This window comes from Siphateles boraxobius, unplaced genomic scaffold (assembly GCF_051911475.1).
Source record: "Siphateles boraxobius isolate OS27281-9 unplaced genomic scaffold, OSU_SipBor_1 22, whole genome shotgun sequence".
Lineage (NCBI taxonomy): Eukaryota > Metazoa > Chordata > Actinopteri > Cypriniformes > Leuciscidae > Siphateles > Siphateles boraxobius.
The window spans coordinates 28104532-28126891 of record NW_027508833.1 but is presented as its reverse complement, the minus strand read 5'-3'; the positions used below and the strand labels follow the sequence as shown (position 1 = coordinate 28126891).

Genomic DNA, 22360 nt, shown 5'->3' with positions numbered 1-22360 from the left:
CTGGCAATATTTGAAAAATGCTGGAAAAGTGGGCAGAGCCCAGCGAAAGGGGGCGTGCACCTGAGACGCATCTGTCTGTATGGAACTTGCCTACCTCACCAACAACCCCTTACGTCACCAACCACCCCAAACATCCAATAGGAAAATTCAACTGCAGTAGCCACCGTTCAACCTGAAGAGGGCAGCACTCAGACGTTTTTACACCATATATTGTAGAATTAAAACACTTTATACACAAATGTCAAAAAAGTTACTCGAATCAATGAACAGTACTAATAAAGCCCCATTCTTACAGAACATTAACTAAAAAAAGTTGGTTTAGGGTTTAGTTACCCTTTAAAAAGCATTGTAATAAAAGGTTGTCAATTTCAGTCCAAGATGTTTCAAATAATGATTTCTTTAAAAAGAAAAAACCTTGCAAACGTTGGCATTTAGCGCAACAGTGTGTACTTTTTCAGCAGCCTGGGTTCAAGAAGAATTGAATACACATACTGTACATTTTCTCTACAGGCATTTCAAAATAAAAAAAATCCTCAAGCCTCGAACCAAAACAAACATGAGATTAATCACATCTGGCTTGATGCAAAAACTATTTGAATTTTCTCTTTTTTTAAATGGGTACAAGATTATGTACTCTTGTTACACAGCAACCGCAAATTCTTTGATTGCTGGATCTCACTTAAGGATCATTAGCACTGTAGGTATTCACTGTGAATTTGGAATTTTTTTTTTTTATATTTAAATCAGTGCCTTGTGGCTTTGACAAAATCAATTTTGAAGTTCATGATTGGTCTATCTTCAAAGCTACATGATCTCTAAAACGTCTCCAAATGTAGTTGTTATAAATCCAAATCCAAATGTAGTTGTTATAACAGGTAAAAGGACTACACAACTGTGGGTGTGTGTGGGGGTGTGTGTGTTTTCTTGCCTTTCTCGATGCAGCTGAGCGCCAGGTTGAAGAGCAGTGGGGATCTCTCCTCTAGTATCTGCTGATGTAGAGTGACATATCGCAGGGTCCACCAGGGCAGCAGCTATTTACACACACGCAAACAGAGAGATGTGACAAGTTACATTTATGCTACCTTTCAAAATGTTATGGTTGGTATGATTTAATGTTTTTGAAAGAAGTCTTGTATGCTCACCAAGGCTGCATTTTTTAAATAAGAAAATACAGTAAAACAGTAACAAGTATTACAATTTCAAAAACATTTTCTATATTAATTTTTAAAAAAAATGTTTTTAAATTTACCTGTGATGTAAAGCTGAATTTTCAACAGCCATTACTCCAGTCTTCAGTGTCACATGATAATTCAGAAATCATTCAACTGTGATAAGTTAATTTGATGTTCAAGAAACATTTATTATCAAATGTTGAAAAACGCCCTTATTATGCTATTTTAAAGGTTCCCTCCCTAGTTTGGTTTGGAGTTCTCGTACAAAAGGTTTACATGCATCCAAGGTCATTTTCTCATAATAAACACACTGTACACATCACCTCATTTCACAAAGAGTCTGAAAATGGTTTGTTAAAGTGTTGTGTATTCTCATCCTTTTAAAACAGCGTATTTTCGACGTGTCAACAACACAAACCAAACTCTTTCTTTCAGCTACAACAGTACAGTGTTTGTGCATTTAATATTTGAGTAACATTTAATATTTTTGTGGAAACAGTAAATTCGATGAATAGAAAGTTCATTTATTTGAAATGGAAATCTCATGTAACATTATAAATGTCTTTACTGTCACTTTTGATCAATTTAATGCATCCTTTCTAAAAACCTGTATATACACATTAATTAATTATATAATGTATGGAGGAGCAGGAGGAGAATGAGAAGGAGAAAGAGCAAGAGGAGGAGAAAGAGAAGTTGAAAGAATGAGAAAGAGAAGGAGGAGGTGAAAGAGTAGGAGAAAGAGAAAGAAGGAGAAAGAGAAGGAAGAGGAGAAAGAGAAGGAGGTGAAAGAAGGTGAAAGAGAAAGAAGAGGAGAAAGAGGAGAAAGAGAAGGAGGAGGTGAAAGAGAAGGAGAAAGAGAAAGAGAAGGAAGAGGAGAAAGAGAAGGACGAGGTGAAAGAGAAGGAGAAAGAAGGAAGAGGAGAAAGAGAAGGACGAGGTGAAAGAGAGAGAAAGAAGGAAGAGGAGAAAGAGAAGGACGAGGTGAAAGAAGGAGAAAGAGCAGGAGGGGAAGGAAAAGGAACTGGAGGAGGAGAATAAAGAGTAGGAGGACAAGGAGCAGAAGGAAGAGGAGGAAAAATCTCAAAAAGGCAATCAGTCAGAGTTTCATATATACCTCTCTTTCTTTCAACTAATCGCAACAGAAATATTTTCCTCCCTATGCTTGTAGTTGCACGAGACGGGGAAATAATAAATATATAAATGCATTAGTTACGCCAGTCAGAAAGAAAAAGAAAAAAAAGACAGTACGCAATGTGTAATGTCTTCATCACAGACAGTTAAAATACTGTAAAAGACTGTGGACACTGCTGGGAAAATAAGCTTTGTTTAATATTTACAATTTAATAAAAGACTGCAGGATTTTAAGGCTGTAATGAACTGCTTTGAGAAAGAGAGAACAGTGAGATTCATCATGACTTCATCCTATTCTGATTGACAACCTGAAAAGCGGTTGCTTCAGTCAAGAACTATAGCATCAATACTGATGATGACATTCCATGTGGAAGTGCTTTTTCCGCTGCTGTGGAAGTGGGCCATATAATTTTACAATTAGCACTATTAATGCCCATACTGCACTTGTCAATGCAAAGATAGCTGGAATGTTACTTTTCTAGCTGTAGCTTTAGAAGAGGACTGAACCTTTAGTTGACACAGTAGATGCCATTTGCTATTAACATTTTAATTTGTGGTCTGTCCCTCACACACAAAAAAAACACTAAAAACTTGTAGGGCTTATACAGAATAAATAATTTATGACTTTGAGCTTGACAGACGCATCACCGTTTCCAAAAAATATTAAGCATCACAATTGTTTTCAAGAAGACGACGACGACGAAGAGTTTCTTGAGCACCAAATCAGGATATTAGAATAATTTCTGAAGCCTGGAGTAATGACTGCTGAAAATCGGTATAATAACATCGGATTCAACCGAAAGGGTGATTTTGAGGAGGGGCTACTATTTTGTTTAAATAATGGTAAAGAAGTGTTTTGGGAAACTTTTCAATTCCACTTGAAGAAATTCCACACAGCACCTTTATCCAGACAGTAGATGTTTTTCAATGGGAATGCAGGAATTTATGAACAATGATCCAAACTAATGCTTAGCCTGCTATTGGAGAATCATGTAACATAAATAAGCATCAGTATAGGACCAACAAACAACAGGAGACACATATCCATCCTAATGCTCCACTGCTGTGAAATTTATGGGTGAAGCCTTGACACACACACATACAGAGAGCAAAAAAGGAAACCAGAGTCATAATTTAACTCTTATTTTTAACAGCCTCATAATTCTTCGTCGTCTCTCTCAGTAATGCACAAATGAGCATAGAGTAATGACTGCAAACATATGAGAGTAAAATTAAAAAATGATGGCTCCTTATTACCAACACACATATTGGTGTACTTCAAGTGAACTCAAACTACAGAACACCCTTGTCACTAACATTAGTTTCCCAAAAAGAAATTGTCAAGTTATTGTGTCCTGCTGTTGTACTGTATTGGTGTGTCATCTTGTGTTCCAAATCACGGTGAATTCTACTGCAGTGCTGTAAAAGTGATTGTATCTCACCTGAAGGGTCTCCAGTTTGGCGCCGCAGTTGACGAATATGACTCTGGTCAGCAGCAGCAGGAGGGGATTGGACACGAGACTGTAGACAGACTCTCCATCCAGCTGAAGACTGGACAACACGGCCATGTTCAGGGCCGCAGGCTGTGTGTGTGTGTGTGTGCGTGTGTGTGTGTGTGTGTGTGTGTGTGTGTGTGTGTGTGTGTGTGTGAGAGAGAGAGAGAGAGAGATAGAGGAAAGAGAGAGAGAGAGAGAGAGAGAGAGAGAGAGAGAGAGAGAGAGAGAGAGAGAGAGAGAGAGAGAGAGAGAGAGAGAGAGAGAGAGAGAGAGAGAGAGAGAGAGAGAGAGAGAGAGAGAGAGAGAGAGATCAAACAAGATTACAGAAAATAAATGTTCTCACACTATTAGGGACATCTAATATTAATATATCATGGTTTTACAATAGTAATGAAAACTGCAACCACCATGGTATGTTGTTAAATAGTAAATTTATTTAAAATTATTAATCATGAAATTTAACAGTAATTTTCCTTTTAATCTCCTCAACTATTACATAAAAATGACAAGATTGAAAAAACTGGTTTATAGTTTTTGATAAACATATTTAATGTAATAGAAAATATATATTTTTATAATTTATAGGAAATAGGTTTATCAAAAACTTCACTAAGTGACAGTGATTTTAATTTTCAACCCTGTTACCAATTCTGTAGGTTTCTTATTTTAAAATGTTATATTAAATTCATATTAATTTATATATTTATCACTAGACGATAACCCAAATTATGTGGTTTAAACTGCATTTAACCACACCAAATGGTTGTAACAGGTTCACAAAAGTGCATACAAAATTCTTAAATTCATTGTATAAAAAAAAGGAACAAACAAATAGAACAAATGACTTAGAAAAAAAGTAGGCACTAAAACTATTATTAACATATTCCATTGGTTTTATATTCAGGCCCTACTTATAGTAAGTGCCTTCAGTCCACCCATCTCTCTCCATGTGCGCTACTCTCAGTCTAATTTAGAGAGGCTCTGCTCTCTAGGACAAGGCTGATAAATCAGCAGCTTTAGAAAGCTGTGAAACAGCAGAAAGTGTTACACACACACAGTGCCTCTCCAGGGATCTACAAGGCCTCCGTAGGGCATTAGGGAGAAGAATCTCTTCACCTCTGTATAATTAGGAGCCCTGAGAGGTTTCATTAGCAACCCTGTAGACCTCTACACACTCATTATCCAGAGCCCTGACCTGCCCAGTGTCTCCATCATCTTCCATTCCATCCATCACACACACATCACATAATTTCACATGAGCATTTAGCGTTTTATTTTCCTCATTAAAAATGTGTGGATGGATGTGCGGATGGATGGATGTGCGGATGGATGGATGTGCGGATGGATGGATGTGCGGATGGATGGAAGTGTGGATGGATGGATGGATGGATGGATGGGGGGATGGATGGGGGGATATGCGGATGGATGTGCGGATATGCGGATGGATGGATGGATGGATGGATGTGCGGATATGCGGATGGATGGATGTGCGGATATGCGGATGGATGGATGGATGTGCAGATGGATGGATGGGCATGTGGATGGATGTGCAGAAGGATGGATGGATGTGCGGAGGGGTGGATGGATGGATGGATGCATAATGGTACCGCACCTCTGAGAAGTTCTGGAGCAAGGCCTCAGGCAGAAAATCAGAGATGTGAAGCTCAACCGGCGGCCCGGTCCAATTACTCTGAGCGAAAAGATTCAGACACCCCACTGCCAACGCCAACAGAGCAGTTTCTCTACAATAGACAAGAGATCAGGTTCAGAAAAATGCATTTTAACATCTTATTACAGTCCCTGGATTTATTGAACCGAAATACCCAGGTTGACCCCACCAAAACATCCATCAGGTTAACGTTCGTTGATTCTTTTTAATAACGTTTCCACATACAGTTGATGTAAATGTATAACCTGAATGGATGAATCAGGTGCCAGCAATGTGCCACCCGCTGAAATAAAAGACCTGAGATAGTAATTCTCCCGTACTGTAGAGTCAGTCCCCAGATGCCATTGAGAAAGGACATTTACATGGAACCCAAATTCACACATTCATGTTTCGCTGCGATCTACAACATGCTATTCTCACAGGAGAGAAAGAAAACAGTTGAGTCAATCTCATTGTGTATTTTGGTGCCTTTAAAATATTACATGAAAAATAAATGAGAATGCACAACACAACAGAAAGAGAAGACGAGGACAAAAAGAAAAGGGAAAAAAAGATTGAAAAAAAACATCTCTCCTGCATTCAACAGCACACAAACATCAATCTACCAGCATCTAATCTCTCAACAGAAAGCATCACTCATTATTCAAAGCATTCTGCTCATGTACAACCACTTTCTGCCTCTCTAACAGAAGCCACAATGAGAGAGGCTGTATAAAAAGAAAAAGAAAGCAAGGAGAGCGTGATCGAGCAGAGGAGAGATAAGAAGAGAAGCACGGTTGGGGAGCACAACGCAACCTTCCTTTCCTCAACTCGTTCTTTCTCTGTAGAGAAAGGATGTTAAAGTGGGCTTATCGAAAATTAGTAATTCATGGCTGAAAGGAAGGGGACAGTGTTTGAACCCTTCTGTATGGTTTTATTCATTCTCGACACAATAAAACGCTCCACTCAGCTGAAGCCACGGACCGCTAAAACTCCTTACATAGCAGTACACAACACATCTACGCTAATTTGTCATGTAGTCAGTTTCCTTAAATCTAATGGGAGCATTCTAATTTTGTGTTTCTTGCTTTAAGCGTATAAATGAACATTCATCATTTACTCCCTAATGTCATTCCAAACCTGTAATGAATATTCAAAACGCATGGCATTCAAAACACAACAGATGATATTTTGAAAGATGATGTTTTATACATACAATGAAAGTCGATGAATTCCAAACAACATTGGTCCTCATTGATTTTTACTGGATGTGGAGGGGAAAAATATAAACAAATCAATATATATAAATGTGATCAAATGATTAATTACACATTTTTCTGTAATTAATCACACCTAATTAATCATTCTTAATATATTTTTATATTGTAATACTTTCACATTGAATTTCCAAAATAATGTTCGGAGGTTTTTGAAGTCTTTATGTTGTTAAACAAAGACAGTGTATTTTAAATATTTGTTAAATGGCATCTTTTTACTAGGCACTATGGCCAGTATTCAGTAATACCAATACTGATACAGGTGTCTCTTTTAACCTTCTTGGGTTGGCAGTCACGCCGGCGCAATCACATCGCTTTTTTTTTTATCAATGCAAAAGACTCAAAATACTCAAAATAATATAAGTGTTATACATCATTCTATTGTGTTAAGTGTCAAATTTTTTTTGTGTACACTCAAAATAAAACAAATTCTCAAATTTACCCATTAATTATGGCCATTCAACATTGCAGTATAATTGAAAGCTATCAATTTATTACAACTTTTAATTTAAGTGTACATTAAAACAATCTTCACATAAACACATTCATTGTCATAAATGTCACATTTAGCCGTGCCTTTAATAAATCAAGGCTCAACAGTAAGTTTTTTTTTCTTCTGCTTGCCCAGTCTGGCCGGTTCAGATTTTCCCCTGCCATGCTAAAATGCACCAATTTTTTTTTTTATTGTTTTGACCCATGTAACCTTTCAGGTAGGTCTAAGAGGTAAATATACAGAAATTGAATAAATCAAACACTGCACAGTCTTCACTGCATAAATTAAATATCCTAAATATAAAATAATCCTTACTCAAGCTACAAAGGTTATTCAGTCAAGAGCAGTGAGTGATTTTCTCTTTGTCTTTTGTTCTTTGATTAACATTGACACAGACAGCAGCACGTTTATTAGGCTGCTGTCACTTTAAGACCTGAAGCACATAATGCGGATCTGATACACTTTCTATTTTCTCACAACTGTTTACGTTCATTTAACACTTTTTAACTCATTTAGGACTGCTTACGTAGATACTCAACAAAACAGCAAATTTTACAAATTTGTGTTTTTGTCAGTTCAAGCGTGAAAGAACTCTGAAGCAGCATTTTAGTGTTTCATTTTAGAGACCCACTTCACTAGGGTCCAATGATTTTCGCGACAATACACAGATGGAATCACAGATGGAATCACGGAATCCAGTCATAAAAATGGAATTTACTGTATATGCGGAATTTCACCTAATTTGTCAATTCTTGGATGAATAAATCAAAAGTAGGTCAGAACACTTAAAACAAAATCACAATACCTGTGTGAATGAATATTGTGTGATGCTTGCAGTTTTCATCCTCTGCTGCCTCACTATACAAGTACATGACTGCATCAATTTCACCTCCAGAGCTGCTCTGAGAGTCACTTCATCAGTATTTTACCAAACTATCGAGAAAAATTAGCGTCATTTTATAAATGCACACAAAAACTCAAAGGTCTTCACGGTAACCAGTCAAAATAAGTTTGGTTTAACCTGAAGAAATTATGACAGAAATATATTAATGTTTTAATAAATTACAAAAAATGTATGTAACCTTTAAAATGGGAGTACAAAAAAATTCAAACACAAATTACATAAATTAAAAAGAAAAAAAACAATCCAGAAAAATCTAAACGGAAAAAATTGAATTTGGACTAGTGCACCAGTACAGATTTGAGTTATTTTTTTTCCGTCTTATCGCGCTTGAATAAATTATTAGTAGATGCTGCATTAATATATATATATATATATATATATATATATATATATATATATATATATATATATATATATATATATATATATAAAAATGTGGTGAAAATATGTAATGAAAATAATGTTATAAATTTGGCCCTTTTCTTTAATTTTACCTCTACTTCTTTTACCTCTCTCTCATATATATATATATATATATATATATATATATATATATATATATATATTTATGGGAATCTTTTTCTATTTTGCTAGCAAAGGTGGAGTGTTTATTAATAGGCTAAATCAGGTTATTTCCCGGTATAGTGAGGTACAAAAAGATCCTCCTAATCATTTTTATATCTGACTCAGAGTATATCAACATGTCAGCGGGAAATTTACGGACACAGACACACATTATCCTCTCATGCTCACATATGCGCACTTCAGTAAGCTCAAAGAACGCGGGTTAATGTGTTTTAATGCCGGGAGAAATCAGAGTAAGGGGCAAAAATCTAGCTGAGTCGATTGGTTTATACTGAAACTTATGACTCGACTCCGATAAAGGAAAACGGGTTAATGCGTTTACATGACCACATGCATTGTCAGTTTATTCAGCATTATCGGTTAAGAACGTGCATGTAAACATGCTCATTAACTGAATGTGAAAATAGGTACAGAGTCGACCGTTCTCTGGGATGCGTTTATGATAATCAAATATACCCAGTTTTAACGTTAGTTTTAGTTTAACCACAGATTAGCTTATTACGCTAGTGTATGGTGGAATGGATTACCATGCAAGACCTGCAATCCGGCACAGCCAAAGGAGAAGACCTCCTGTCTGTTTTACAGACTGTATGGTGAGAACGTGCTCCTTCTCCCCCTTACTCACCAACACTAGTTGTAAGTGATCATCACCAAACCCAGTATGGAAATCCATCTTCTTTAAGACCTGCCCCATGCTCATCTGCTCATTGTGAACAGTCTCAACATGATTTACCTGATATCGATGTTAAACAAGAAATACTTGGAATTAAGGGTATGCTTAGTTAGATGATATCTAGAATGTCACAGTTAGTAGTTTCTTCTAAATATTCTGAATTTTCTGAGTCTTTTGATGATGCTTCTGACGATAATGCCTTTGCTAATACATCTATTGTTCAAGAATTATGTGGATGGTGTGCAAATATATGCCCAGGTCCTGAATTTCGTTTTGAAATTCGAGCCCTGATGCCACTCTGTTATTGCGTGCTGCTTCCACCATAAGGTTACGAGGTTCACCGAATGCAGTTATGTCTTCTGTCAGATGTACCGAGAGACGCCTCCAAAGAAATCCTAAAACTGCTGCTGTATATGACCAAGAAATTGCTAAGTTGGAGGAGTCCGGGTATGTTTCAAATCCTTTTCAACAGGTCTGGAAGGCTTGGGAAACTGAGCTCCCTGACCTGTCATTGATACAGCTTCCTCGTTGTTATTTAACCTTACCTTCTAACCAAATCACATCCAGAGAGTTGCATATTTTTTGCGGCACCTCAGAGCGCATATGGGTCAGTAGCCTATTTGCGAATGGAAACTGACAAGGGTGTGGTACTCAAGTTAATTCCATTACCTGAAGTAGATGAGTAATAGCAAATACATGACTGTATTTGGGGGCGGCTGTTGTGAATTTGCCCTTTTCTTAAATTTTACCTTTTTTTTCCTATATACATATATATGTACTACATATCCCACAAATCCAAGCAAATTACACTACTAAATCTAGTGCACTACATAACCCGTATGATACACCCCCTGGTCGAGATGATACACCCCCTTCCTTTGTTTCTTTTGCATTGCTGAGGTGTGGGTGTTTGAACGGACACCCGACCATGTCCTTTGAGTCCCTTTCCTCAGGATGCGTCAAGTAAGGTTTTTTTGCCAATTGTATTGTTTGAATTCGTTTATTTTAAATGTTTGGATTGAGTATACGTATACGTGTATAATTATATATATATATATAGATGAATTATATGAGTTTGATTTTGTTTATTGTATTGTTTGTAGTGACTCAAGACCATCTTGTACATCCTGTTCATCTTGTGCATCCGTTAACACCTGTCAAATTACATCGTGTTAAACAGCTCCATGTGAATCTATGAACTTCATGTCATGTGAATAACTCAAGACTTAATCATCCTGAACTTAAAATAAAAGAGAGCAAAGGACTGGTATTTGCCCAGTGTTTTAATCAGACACGCCATCAAGTTTCTGCAACTCCAACGAACTTTGGATCTATTTAACATCTGATATCCAACAAACAAATAAACAAACAAACAAACACACAAAACAAAATTATAAACGCAACACTTTTGTTTTTGCGCCCATTTTTCATGAGCTGAACTAGCCTGGCTAGTCTCATTGAGACGTGGGTCTGGGAACCACGTTAATTTTCTCGTATTTGAGGCGTAGTTTACGAATGCCCAGAGCCGTTTATTGGGTGCTACGAATGTCTATCAAATGCGCCTGTACGTAGCTCATAGCCAATCGTTTCAATTATACCAGATGACGTATGTAGAGCAACAGAAAGTATACGAGGAAGACGATGGGTCAGAGATTCAACTAAACTACTTAGAACAATATCTAAGGCTGCATCGAAAGGTAACTTCGCGTCTGTGCTGCCATGTTGGATCCATAGGTATAAACAAACTGCTTCGGTGTGTCGCATAGAGACAGAGCGTATTTAGGCCACGCCCACACCGGAGGGGAAAACAATCCAACAGTCTCCATTGACTTTGCATTGCGAGAGGCTGCCTCCTTGTCATTTATGACTTGTAACAAAAAACAAAACAATGTCTAAAAAAGCTGCTGTGTGACAAGGTGTACAGCAAACAAGCTAAATAACCCAGAAATAAATTTTCTGTCAAAAAAATCAAAACAGTTTGTTTCAGGACATAAAAGTGGATCAATTGAGAAAGAGCGCAACTAGTTCTCGAACTACTCTGAGAACTACGCCCACTGGAACGCGACATGATATTGCTTAGCTTACATATAATATATAAAACTGACATTTGGATATTTGACTTACCAGTGACAAAATGTTTACTGCACACGTAGACCTACTGAGTCACTCAGTATGAGTGTCAGGATCCCACAATTTACCCATTCTACCTGCTGATGCTTCACGTCTTATTGACTGTATCCACTTTTGTCTTCTTAAAGGATGGCTTTTACAGTTCGGAAGCTTATAAAAATGTATTTCTGGGTTTTTTAGCTTGTTTGCTGTACACCTTGTCACACAGCAGTGATTTACTGTGATTGGTCCCCTCGCTGAGGCGAAAATCTGGTCCATAGAATCCAGGCTGCCTAGCAGCGTGAATAAAATCGAGCTGCGCGCAAGGAAGCATGGGGAAACCCAGGCTAGAGCTGAACTCAAAGATATAAGACTTTTTCTATGTACACAAAAGCCCTATTTCTCTCAAATATTGTTCACAAATCTGTCTAAATCTTTGTTAGTGAGCACTTCTCCTTTGCAGAGATAATCCATCAATCTCACAGGTGTGGCATATCAAGATTGGCATGGGGCACTTTCCATAAGATCATCTCTCAATGCAAATCAAACCAGCTATTAGCCTCACTAAAATAAAACCATGCCAATCTCTAGGTATGGTGAAGGGATTGTGATGATGTGGGTATATTTTAATTCCAAAGGCCAATGGAACTTTATCAGGATGCATAGTATCCTGGATCCATAAAACAACTGGCCTTTAAAAATAAAAATCTGCCTGCCTCTATGGGAATTTAACATAGTGGTGTCCTGACTTATGCAACCTGTATTTTAAGGAAGAACATTTATTTATTTACGATACATTATTCATTCACAAAGAAAATTGGTGTCCTTAAAGGTTGGATTTTTCCTCACTTTTTTAAATTAAGGCATTAAGATCAATTTCCAAAAGATGAATTTTTTTATTCCTCTTTTTAATCAACTTTAGCATGGGTGTGTTCACTTATGCTAGGCACTGTATGTGTATGTGTATATATATATATATATATATATATATATATATATATATATATATATATATATATAATGAGAGATAGAGAGTGAGAGAAATCTAACAAAGGAATTACAATTCGCCCATCAATAAATCAGAAATGTTGTATTTACAATCTCACTGGTGCTAAATAAGTGGTGCTGTATTTACAATCACAGTGCTAAATAATTCATAGCCAATTATAGGAGACAGTACAAATGAAACCATTAAATCACAATAAATATGATCATTTCAGTCATTTAAATAGCGCTATTTAACAGTAAATCTGCTTCAATAAAATAAAAAAATGACCTGTAGTTTAACAGGCACAATAAGTGTATCTAATTGAGGACATCTTTAGCTAGCAGTGTAATTTAAACTAATAGAATTACAGTTTCTCTAATTAAACTTGTCCTCATTTGCATTTATATTCTATACATTTAATTAACTCGCTTAAATGTGTTACACAGAACATGCATGTGCCTGCAGCATTTAGAAGTACAAAAATAATATAAATGTATATTTCTCATTATGGTGAAATTCATGGAGTTCCGTAGTGCAGAACAGCACAAAAATGCCATGATCTTTCTGCAAGTACAGTTAAAAACTGAAAGAAAGCCATCATATGTCATAAATCCTCACCTGTCACTCCTCTGGTCTTCATTGGCATTGCTCAGGTAAGACCGCACCTGTCTCTCCAGATAGGCCTCAATACAGTCACCATCTTCAGGAGCACCTCCCAGCAGCCCCTGCACCACGGAGCTGAAAAGCACAGCCTCGAAATCTCCCTCACACACCAACTGCAACAACGGACCTCCATCTGAACACACACATACAAGGGGAGAGTAGCTGAAGATATACGTTCAGACACCAATACGTATGGTTTGTTCCCGAAAATCATTTTTAGCACTCATTTCTGAAGTGCCAGAACCTAATAGAGAGAGAAACATGATTCTCATCTCACTGTCATATTTAAAAACTGAAACAAATGCAGAATATTCTGTTGTCAAGCTCTTTAATAAGATCTCAAACTGTGAGTATTAGGTGTGTGTGTGTGTATGAAGAAGTTTAAAATCTTTGATACAGTTTTGATACAAAATCTTTCTCACAGTTGTATTTTCATGATCGATCCCTTTTCCCTGCAGTCAAGAAGCGACTGCAGGGAAAAGCGATCGATCATGAAAATACAACTGTGAGAATGTGGTATGTCACAAACGGTCCTCATTTTTAATGATGGTCCACAATTTTGTTATTGGTTATGGTATTAATTTTCACAGTACCTTGTGATCTTAAGATTGTTTTTGTACATTATTAAACAACATTTTAACCTGAAATGTTTATTATTATAATATAATTTTTTTTTACTTCTCTTCTGTAAAAATATAAGTAAAAAACAGTAAAAAAAAAATGTTAATTGGTTAACTAAGTTACCTTACAATATTCTATACATTAAAAAAAATGTAAATGGTTTAACATTGGCATTTTACTGTAAAATAGGGAAAAAAAATTAAGATATTGGTAATATTCTACTAGGACAACATTAAGTTTATTTTCCTTTAAAGAAAAAGAACATTTAATTTAACCCTAAAAAACAACACAATCAATGGGTAATTCAAACTACAAGTAAAACACCTGTGTAAATTCAATACAGAAAATCATATTAAAGGCAGGGTAGGTAGAAATCCCCAAAAATACTTTTCCAAATTTGTTTAAACTGTCTTTATATATCAATGCATAATTAAAATGTAAGTACTCTGGAAAAGAAATTATAAAAATCGAGTGTCTGTAGTCCTCTCAGGACCGTAATAAACACAGCTCATTATTCCATTCAGGACGAAAGAAATGATTGGCTGGGGCGACTGTCACTCTCCCTCGCTACCATGGATACCACCTCTGCTGATACAGGACCAGTCCAAATGCGCGCAACCATTTGAAGAGGCACAGAAGCTAGTAAAAACAATTATGGCAGAGAAAGAACATTTAAAATTCTCAGTACCTGCATATAGAGGCAGCGAAGTCAAACAAGTTAAAAAAAAAGGAAGACAGTATTTGAAAAGGCTATGAACAAAAAGTCTTTGGATAAATCAAGAAATCATATGAGAGTCAATATTGGCGTGGCTTTCCAGCGGTGGCGACAACTGAGGGATCTCAAGGGGCTAGAAAGTGACTCCATGATGGCTTTATTTCTGCTGGACAGGTAATCTTGCTGTTTTCATTTTGATGGCATTTATTTTTTCATGAAGCATGTATCACTAGCACACGTAGCTACCTAATATAGCTACCTAATGTTATGTAGCATAACTAACGTTACACTGGCTTAGCTATGACAGGATAACTTTGGTGTCGACTGGTATAACGTTACTGTTAGTGAGCCAGGGTTGAGACGATAAATAAGCAATAGGCCTATCTGCAGTTGAAAGCTGTTTTGTTTAATTTCGCCGAATTTAATTTTAGGTAAAAAAGTTTAGGGGATCTATTTTTATACCTAGCTTTACCCTCTGCCTAAACTTTGTTCCTATGTTCACCGTGAACTCTACCTGCTCCGTTTTTTCACGTTTGTTTTGTTGTTATGCTCTACATACGTTTACCTATGTCTTTATGTTGTATCTGTATGTGTTATACAATATATGTTATGTGTGTGTTATATTATCTTGTGTCTGCAATGCAGTTTTGAGAAGGTGTTTGAGTGTATGTCACTCAGTTTATCTGTAAACAATCTTATGTTATGAATCTTACAAATTCACCTTCATCACAGTGTAACTGATAGTAACGGTAAACGTGTATCAATGAAGCTATTTATAGCTTTGCCTTATATTGAGTTTGATTCGTTACGAGGTAGTAAAATATTTTTAACTTTACCAGTATCGATATGCAAGCTTGATAGTGAGTACTAACAGCCATGTTAATTGTTTGTATTCATACTGATAAAGTTAGTTATTTTATTACTTGTGATTCTGACATGTCACTACATGCACTGCGCTCCTCTCTGCTCGGCGCTGGTAAACGCGTCCGACTCTTCCAGCTGAGCGAACGGCCGGGATCGCGCGTTCATGTGTTTTGGGGGCGTGGCTTTGGAAGAAGCCGAGAAGAGAGGGGGTGGGAGTTAATGGAATAATGAGCTGTGTTTATTGTAGTCCCTTGATTTTTATAATGTCTTTTCCAGAGTACTTACATTTTAATTATGCACTGATATATAAAGACAGTTTAAACAAATTTGGAAAAAAGTATTTTTGGGGATTTCTACCTACCCTGCCTTTAAAACAGTATATTGGGCCTATTTTTACAGACTTTTCTTTTTTTACAGAGTGAACATTATCTGCATTTCCATTACCCTTCAAATTGCGAAAACTGAAATTGTGAATTGAAAATACGCCCAATGGAAACCAAAATCCATTTCGCAAAAATTCTTGTTTATAAATCACAAAAAAAGTTTATGCTAGCATGAGGTGTTTTTAGGCAATTCAAATAACATTTCACAAAACTGCAAGGGAAAGGTTTTTTTGCATTTACAGGTCACCTGGCGTACGTAAAAGTTAATCATTCTTTAGAGAAGGTGCGGTATGTTTGGACAGAAGACAAGACAGTGATCTTTATTAAACTCAAAGACAAAAGAATTACATGAATACTGGATACTAAATAAAGAAATGCCACAATTTATCAAGACCAAAGCAGATAGGAGGAAGAAACACCAAGAAACGCCTCATTTGTGGCCGATCCCAAGTATAAGGGCCTAGGTCTCCTTCAATTAAAAATAATGGCTAGTGCAGTGCCTGTAACATACATACATATATATATATATAAACCTACCAACATCCGGGTACATTAAGTAGTACATCAAGATATGATGCGACTAACAAAGATATCTACTCACAAATGTGTAAACAAAAGACTTTAGTTAGAACACCCAAAATGAAAATTCTGTCTGTAATTACTCATCCTTGTTCCGTTCCACACGTCAGACTTTCGTTCATCTTTGGAACACAAATGAAGATCTTTTTGATGAAATGTAGGGATGCTCATTACGGTTAATTTTCCCGACCGAAAACCGCCGCTCGCTCGTTATCCAAGTATTAACCGTTAACTGATAAGATTATAATATTGAATTGGCATTAAATAAAAATAAAATTGACGAGTGTCAGTGACCCGTTAAAAATACCCCAAAAAAATTTCACGGGTTTATATTAACGTGCAAACAGCAGCATACAGAACAAAAGAACCTGGATTCACATCACATTTTCACTCACCTGCAGCATTTCTGACAGTGACAACAGAGAAAAACATAAAATAGGCCTACACTAAATATATTTTTTTTACTCCGTTTGAAGCTTTGAAAAACCGGCAATTTGTTAAACCAGCAGTTTGTTTTCAGTCAGACTGAGTTTTTTCGTCAAATAAAAATAGCAGGCCTACCTCAATCCACAGCTTGTCTAGTTTTATTAAAAAAAAAAAAAATTCAAGTTTGCACAGGGCCTCGCCCCCACCTGCAACGGCATTGTTATTGCATTGTACTACTACTGAATTTTAATACCACGTAGCATATTTTGCAAGTAACTTCGTCGCCCTTTCTGTCAAAATGGTCCCACACAGTACTTCTTGAGTCTGTAGGCACGTGTGTTTGCGCGTGTCGACGCACTGCGTGAGTTAACAAATATAGGCTATATATAGTTTTTTTTTTAATAGTATTTATTTAACCATGCAGCAAACTAAAAAATAAAATAAACTTAAAAATAAAAGTGTACAAAAAATCTAAGTGATTTCTGTCCCTCCATTGACAGCTACACAACTACCACTTTGACGCTTCAAAAAGTTCCTAAATAGATTGCAAAACTAATCCATATGAATTGAGGTGTTTAGTCCAAATTTTCTGAACAGACTTGGTTGCTTTATATGATGAACCGATTGAATTTAGGCTTTTATTCACACAGAAACATTGATCAGCGAACATAAACAGAAGTTCAACCGAACTTGCTTGATGCGCAAGAGGTTTATGGAAGCTCAAAAGTACTACTTAACACACAACAATAAACCTCATTGGTTGTTGTGGAAGATCAAACGTGCTGAGTAACACACAGTTTCATCAAAAAGATCTCCATTCATGTTTCGAAGATGAACAAAAGTCTTACAAGTTTGGAATAACATGAGGGTGAGTAATTAATGACAGAATTTTCTTTTTTGGGTGAACATTACAATCCCTTTAATTGTCCATGTCTACTACACAAATACAACTCAAGTTCACTTCCAAACTCCTCAAAAATCAAACTCAAATTCAATTTCAGTCACTTGCATAATAGAGGAAAAAAGGAAAACCATAAACAAAAAGGAGAGCAGCAGCAGTACACCTGCATGAAATGTGTGAACCGTGAAATTAAATAGTTCATTGTACACAAAGAACCGGCCTGAAAAAGCTCTCACTCAGAAAAACTGTTTATTTTTGCCAAACATGCAGTTACTTTAAAGCACTTTTTTTCTGGTGAACGATGCTCCAAATATGCCACAAAGAGTCAAAAGCAAATACTTATTTTAGTTTTATCCTCAGGCAGCTATAATAAACCCGTGGGGACATTATATATATATATATATATATATATATATATATATGGAGAGCTACACTGAATTAAATGGATTCTTATTTGATTATAGTGTAAAGTGCCTTGAATTCAGTTTAGATCTTGGATTACTCCGCTTCCATTTGCAGATACAAAATGGTGTCACCTCTGATACGAATGAAGAAAGCTGCACTATTTCTAGAAGAATACTTCGCTCAGTCGTTGATCTCTTCTGAGGAGAAGTGAAAAAATGTGACTGAATGAGGACAGACTCATATAGCTTTACTGAAGATCAGATTGACAATTCAGAAACTATCCTATGAGTTACACATTAATCACTCCTGAGGTTGATGTTCGAGAGAGAGAGAAAGAGAGAGAGAAAAAGAAAGAGAAGGAATGACATATGCAATGTAGGATGTATACAAATTAACAGTTACAATATACATAATACACTGTACACAGCTATTTGTCACACCACTACAGCACATTAAACTGACAGAGATGGGGCGATAGATAATGTATGAAATGAGAGGCAAGCAATAGAGTAGTAATGAAATCGTAATCTAGACTAATAGGTTCACACAAGGTTCTTGCATTCCCTCTGTGGGTTTAAAAAAAAAAAATTAAAGCTGCAGTAGGGAGTTTTGAGAAAATGTTGACTTAGCCTGAAAATTTGAACAAGCACAACTTACAGGTCCAACCCCCTTGCTCTCTGCTGCGCAAAAGCCCTCCCTCCACAGCTCCTCCCCCACAGCGGAGCCTGCCGTGAACGCGCAGGCTAGTAAGCAGGACCACCGATGACGGCGGATTATAAACAGTTATGGAACATTCACTAATAGGGACGAAACATCAACAATATGCTTTACATTGACTATGGCCTGCCCATACTTTGAATACAAACTTGGTCCTCAAATCATAATGTATTTTGCAATACATGTAACTTTATAAGGTTGCACTCTTTCTATAAGTTATAGCTACTAAGATAACGTTAAAGGATTAGTTCACTTTAAAAAAAAACTTTTGCTGATAATTTACTCACCCCCATGTCATCCAAGATGTCCATGTCTTTCTTTCTTCAGTCGAAAAGAAATTAAGGTTTTTGATGAAAACATTCCAGGCTTTTTCTCCATATAATGGACTTCAATAGGACACAAACGTTTCGAGGACCAATTGACAGTTTCAGCGCAGCTTCAAAGGGTTTTAAACGATACCAGACGATGAATAAGGGTCTTATCTAGTGAAACGATCGGTCATTTCAAAAATAAATAAAAAACTTTAAGTTTTATAAGCACAAATGCTCGCCTTGCTCTGTTCTGTGATGCACGTTCGTGATCCTGTTCGAACTCGTTCATCCAAATGAACAAATCTTTTTTCGAGTCATTCGTTCGTTGAATGAACGAAATGACTCCGAAAATCTTTTTTCGAGTCATTTCGTTCGTTGAATGAAATGACTCGAAAAAAGATTCGTTCATTTGGATGAACGAGTTTGAACAGGAGAGTCACGAACGACGGTACGCGCTCGCGCTGTGCAAGAGAGGGGTGATCAGCGCGTACACGAGCGTGATTGACACTGCTAAGACATTCCTCCTGGCTCTGATTGGTTGTTTCTGACCGGGAGCAGTGTATTTCTGCAAATGGCAGTAGGACCACAGGGAGGAGCCAGAGGAGCTTGATTTTTTTCACAGATTATCTGTCTCATATTCTACTTTCAGGACATAATGACAGTTTTAAAAATATTTGTTTACAAAAGCTACCTACTGGAGCTTTAAGTACACTATGGCCAATGCTTCACATCCAGACCACACCATTAAGGTTGCATTTTAAAGACGACTTGTATAATCAAAGCAGTAGCCTATACATGAAATACTAATATAACCAACAACATCAACATAAGACTGCCATTGACATAGTAACAGATCTTGGTTAACTTCCGAGTCAGGCATGATGAATAACTTGCGGTTCAGTAAGCAAGTCAGATAAATCCAGAACCGGTGTGTTACCGGTTCACTCAAGTTATTCGTTCAGGAATCGTACTACACTAAATGCGCATGCACTAATGTCTATGTTTGTGGTCTACTTAAAAGAACCACTTCGTAAGAGTCAATAACTTGGGAATTGGACTACATTGGCTGCATTGTATTTTGATTGCCTAAAAAGAACCGTCTCATAAGAGTCATTTAAGGAAATGAACTTCACTGTATTTGTTTGATTTACCAAAAGAATCATCTTTTATGCCTATTTTCTTCGGCAATCCAACTACAGGACAGGTGCTTCTCAATCGGAAAGCAGCATAAGTCGGCTGCCACATCATCAAGCTCTGTCGAAAGACATTTCAATTTGAAGGATCGTTTGAAGGCAGCCTTCATTTGGCTTATTTTGAAGGATGCATCAAGTGTATCCTTCACATCCTCCATTAACCCGCAATCCTTTGCACACATTCCAATTGCAAAATGAATCATCGGAAAATGAAGTGGCACTGAACTCATCAAATTTTACAATGCAATGCAAGACAAAAAAAATATTTTGGAGATCAAGGCATTATGTAAATTATTTTATTTTGTAAATATTTTTTTTTAATAAAACAGTGGCAGAAACATTTATGATGTAGCCATGTGTGCACAGTCAAGACTTCTCATTGTTTAATGCGGAGGATGACTCTAGCCCACAAGACTCCGAAGGACTGGACTAGGAAAGACCCAGCGAGGGTGCAGCCTTCCGTTAAAGAAACACCCTATTTGGGCTCCGCTGTATTTTGATTCATTAAAAAGAACTGGCAAAAATAGTAATTTGCTTGGTAACCTAACTACACTGGGTGCATCTCAATCAGCTCCCTAGTTCAGTAGTCAGGGCACTTATAAGGGCCGTCTCAGGCCCTGTCCCAAATGGCACACTTCATGTGGACTCGCGGTCTCGTGGCCTTAAATTGCGCGTGCTCGCCAAGTGTACGAGTCCGTAGGTGTCCCATTCAGTATTTCAGCGCTCGGAAGTGTGCTCGCGAGCACCGCCTTTGTGCCCTTGATGCGGACTTTGGCGAAACCCGCACTTTCGCACCCTCCACACGGATTACCTACCCAGGAATCATTGCGAACACCCAATCAGATAAATGAGGGGAGGAGTTTCATGGCTGTTTGTCTTTCGGTGGCATGATGTCATCAAGCCTGTCCCAAAATACACTCTCGCGTGCCCTCGTGGACTTGAGGCCAGCGCCCCAGGTCTGGACTTCCTGACGTCACCAAGTGTGAACTCGAAGGAGGTCCACAAGTCAGAAGAGTGCAATTTGGGATCCAGCCTTCATATGCACCTTCGGTCTTGTGGACTTACAATGGGCAGCGTGCGGATTTAGTCCAAGAGACCGTAGGGTGTCCCATTTGTCACTTTAGGTTTCAGAAGGATGCTTGAGTGCACCCCCTTTGTGGTCGATATGTGCCCTCGATGCACACTTTTGCCGAGCCCGCACTGCGCTCTGCAGCAGACTTCTTCTGACAGTCAAAGTGGCGTTCCGTCACAAAAGTGCAGACTCGTAGGAAGACCGCAAGTGCTTAGGGTGCCAATTGGGACAGGGTCTCAATCGCAAAATCCTTCCAGTGCACTACACCGTTCACTCTCTAAAAATATTACACAATGCACCGTAAAACCAGGAAGCATCGATGCTCACTATGCTCCCTTACCGGAAATTACACCACCTTTCTGAAAGGGATAGTTCACCCAAAAATGAACAATTTTCAAGTTGTTCCAAAACTGTACGAGTTTCTTTCTTCCGTTAAACACAAAAGTAGATATTTTAAAGAATGTTGGTAACCAGACAGTTGCTGGCACCCTTTGACTTCCACAGTAGGGAGGGGGAAAAAACTATGGAAGTCAATGGGTGCCATCAACTCAACTGTCCGTTTAATTAATAGTGTGCAAGTTGTTTACATAACATTTACATTTAATCATTGAGCAGACATACTGATTCACGAGATCAGGAGTGGATTGAGACACCCCCTTTTTCGCTTGAATGACTAAAATAATGGACCCTTGATTATCTTTTGTTCAGAAACCGGACTACATTAGCAACGCTGTATTTTGATTCCCTAACAAGAACCGGCTAAAAGAGTCATTTGTCCGGAACAATAACTATATTTGCTTAATTCACTAAGAGAATCGACTCTAAAGACTCTGTTATTTAGGAATCGGATTAGATTCCTCATTTAGAACCGACTCGGAGTCCTCCGTTCGAAATGGAACTACATTTGCTGCACGGTTTAGATTCGATAAAAGTACTGCTCATTAAAGTCATGCGTTCGAGAATCGCACTATACATGCTCGCTGTATGTTTCGCGCTGTAGAATCTATAGTGGTGTTGCGGTGCAGCGGAGT

General features: G+C 37.4%; 1 protein-coding gene across 1 annotated transcript in view; it reads right to left on the bottom strand.

Moving 5' to 3' along the window:
* The window catches only part of ttc27 (tetratricopeptide repeat domain 27), a 107136-nt gene that overhangs the window by 83829 nt on the left and 947 nt on the right, over window positions 1-22360 (bottom strand). The window contains exons 2-5 of the mRNA XM_077239467.1: window positions 13098-13275; window positions 5415-5544; window positions 3749-3889; window positions 929-1031 (exon numbers count right to left, since the gene is read on the bottom strand). Of these exons, the coding sequence (XP_077095582.1) occupies window positions 929-1031; window positions 3749-3889; window positions 5415-5544; window positions 13098-13275 (552 nt within the window). The remainder of the gene's footprint in view (window positions 1-928; window positions 1032-3748; window positions 3890-5414; window positions 5545-13097; window positions 13276-22360) is intronic.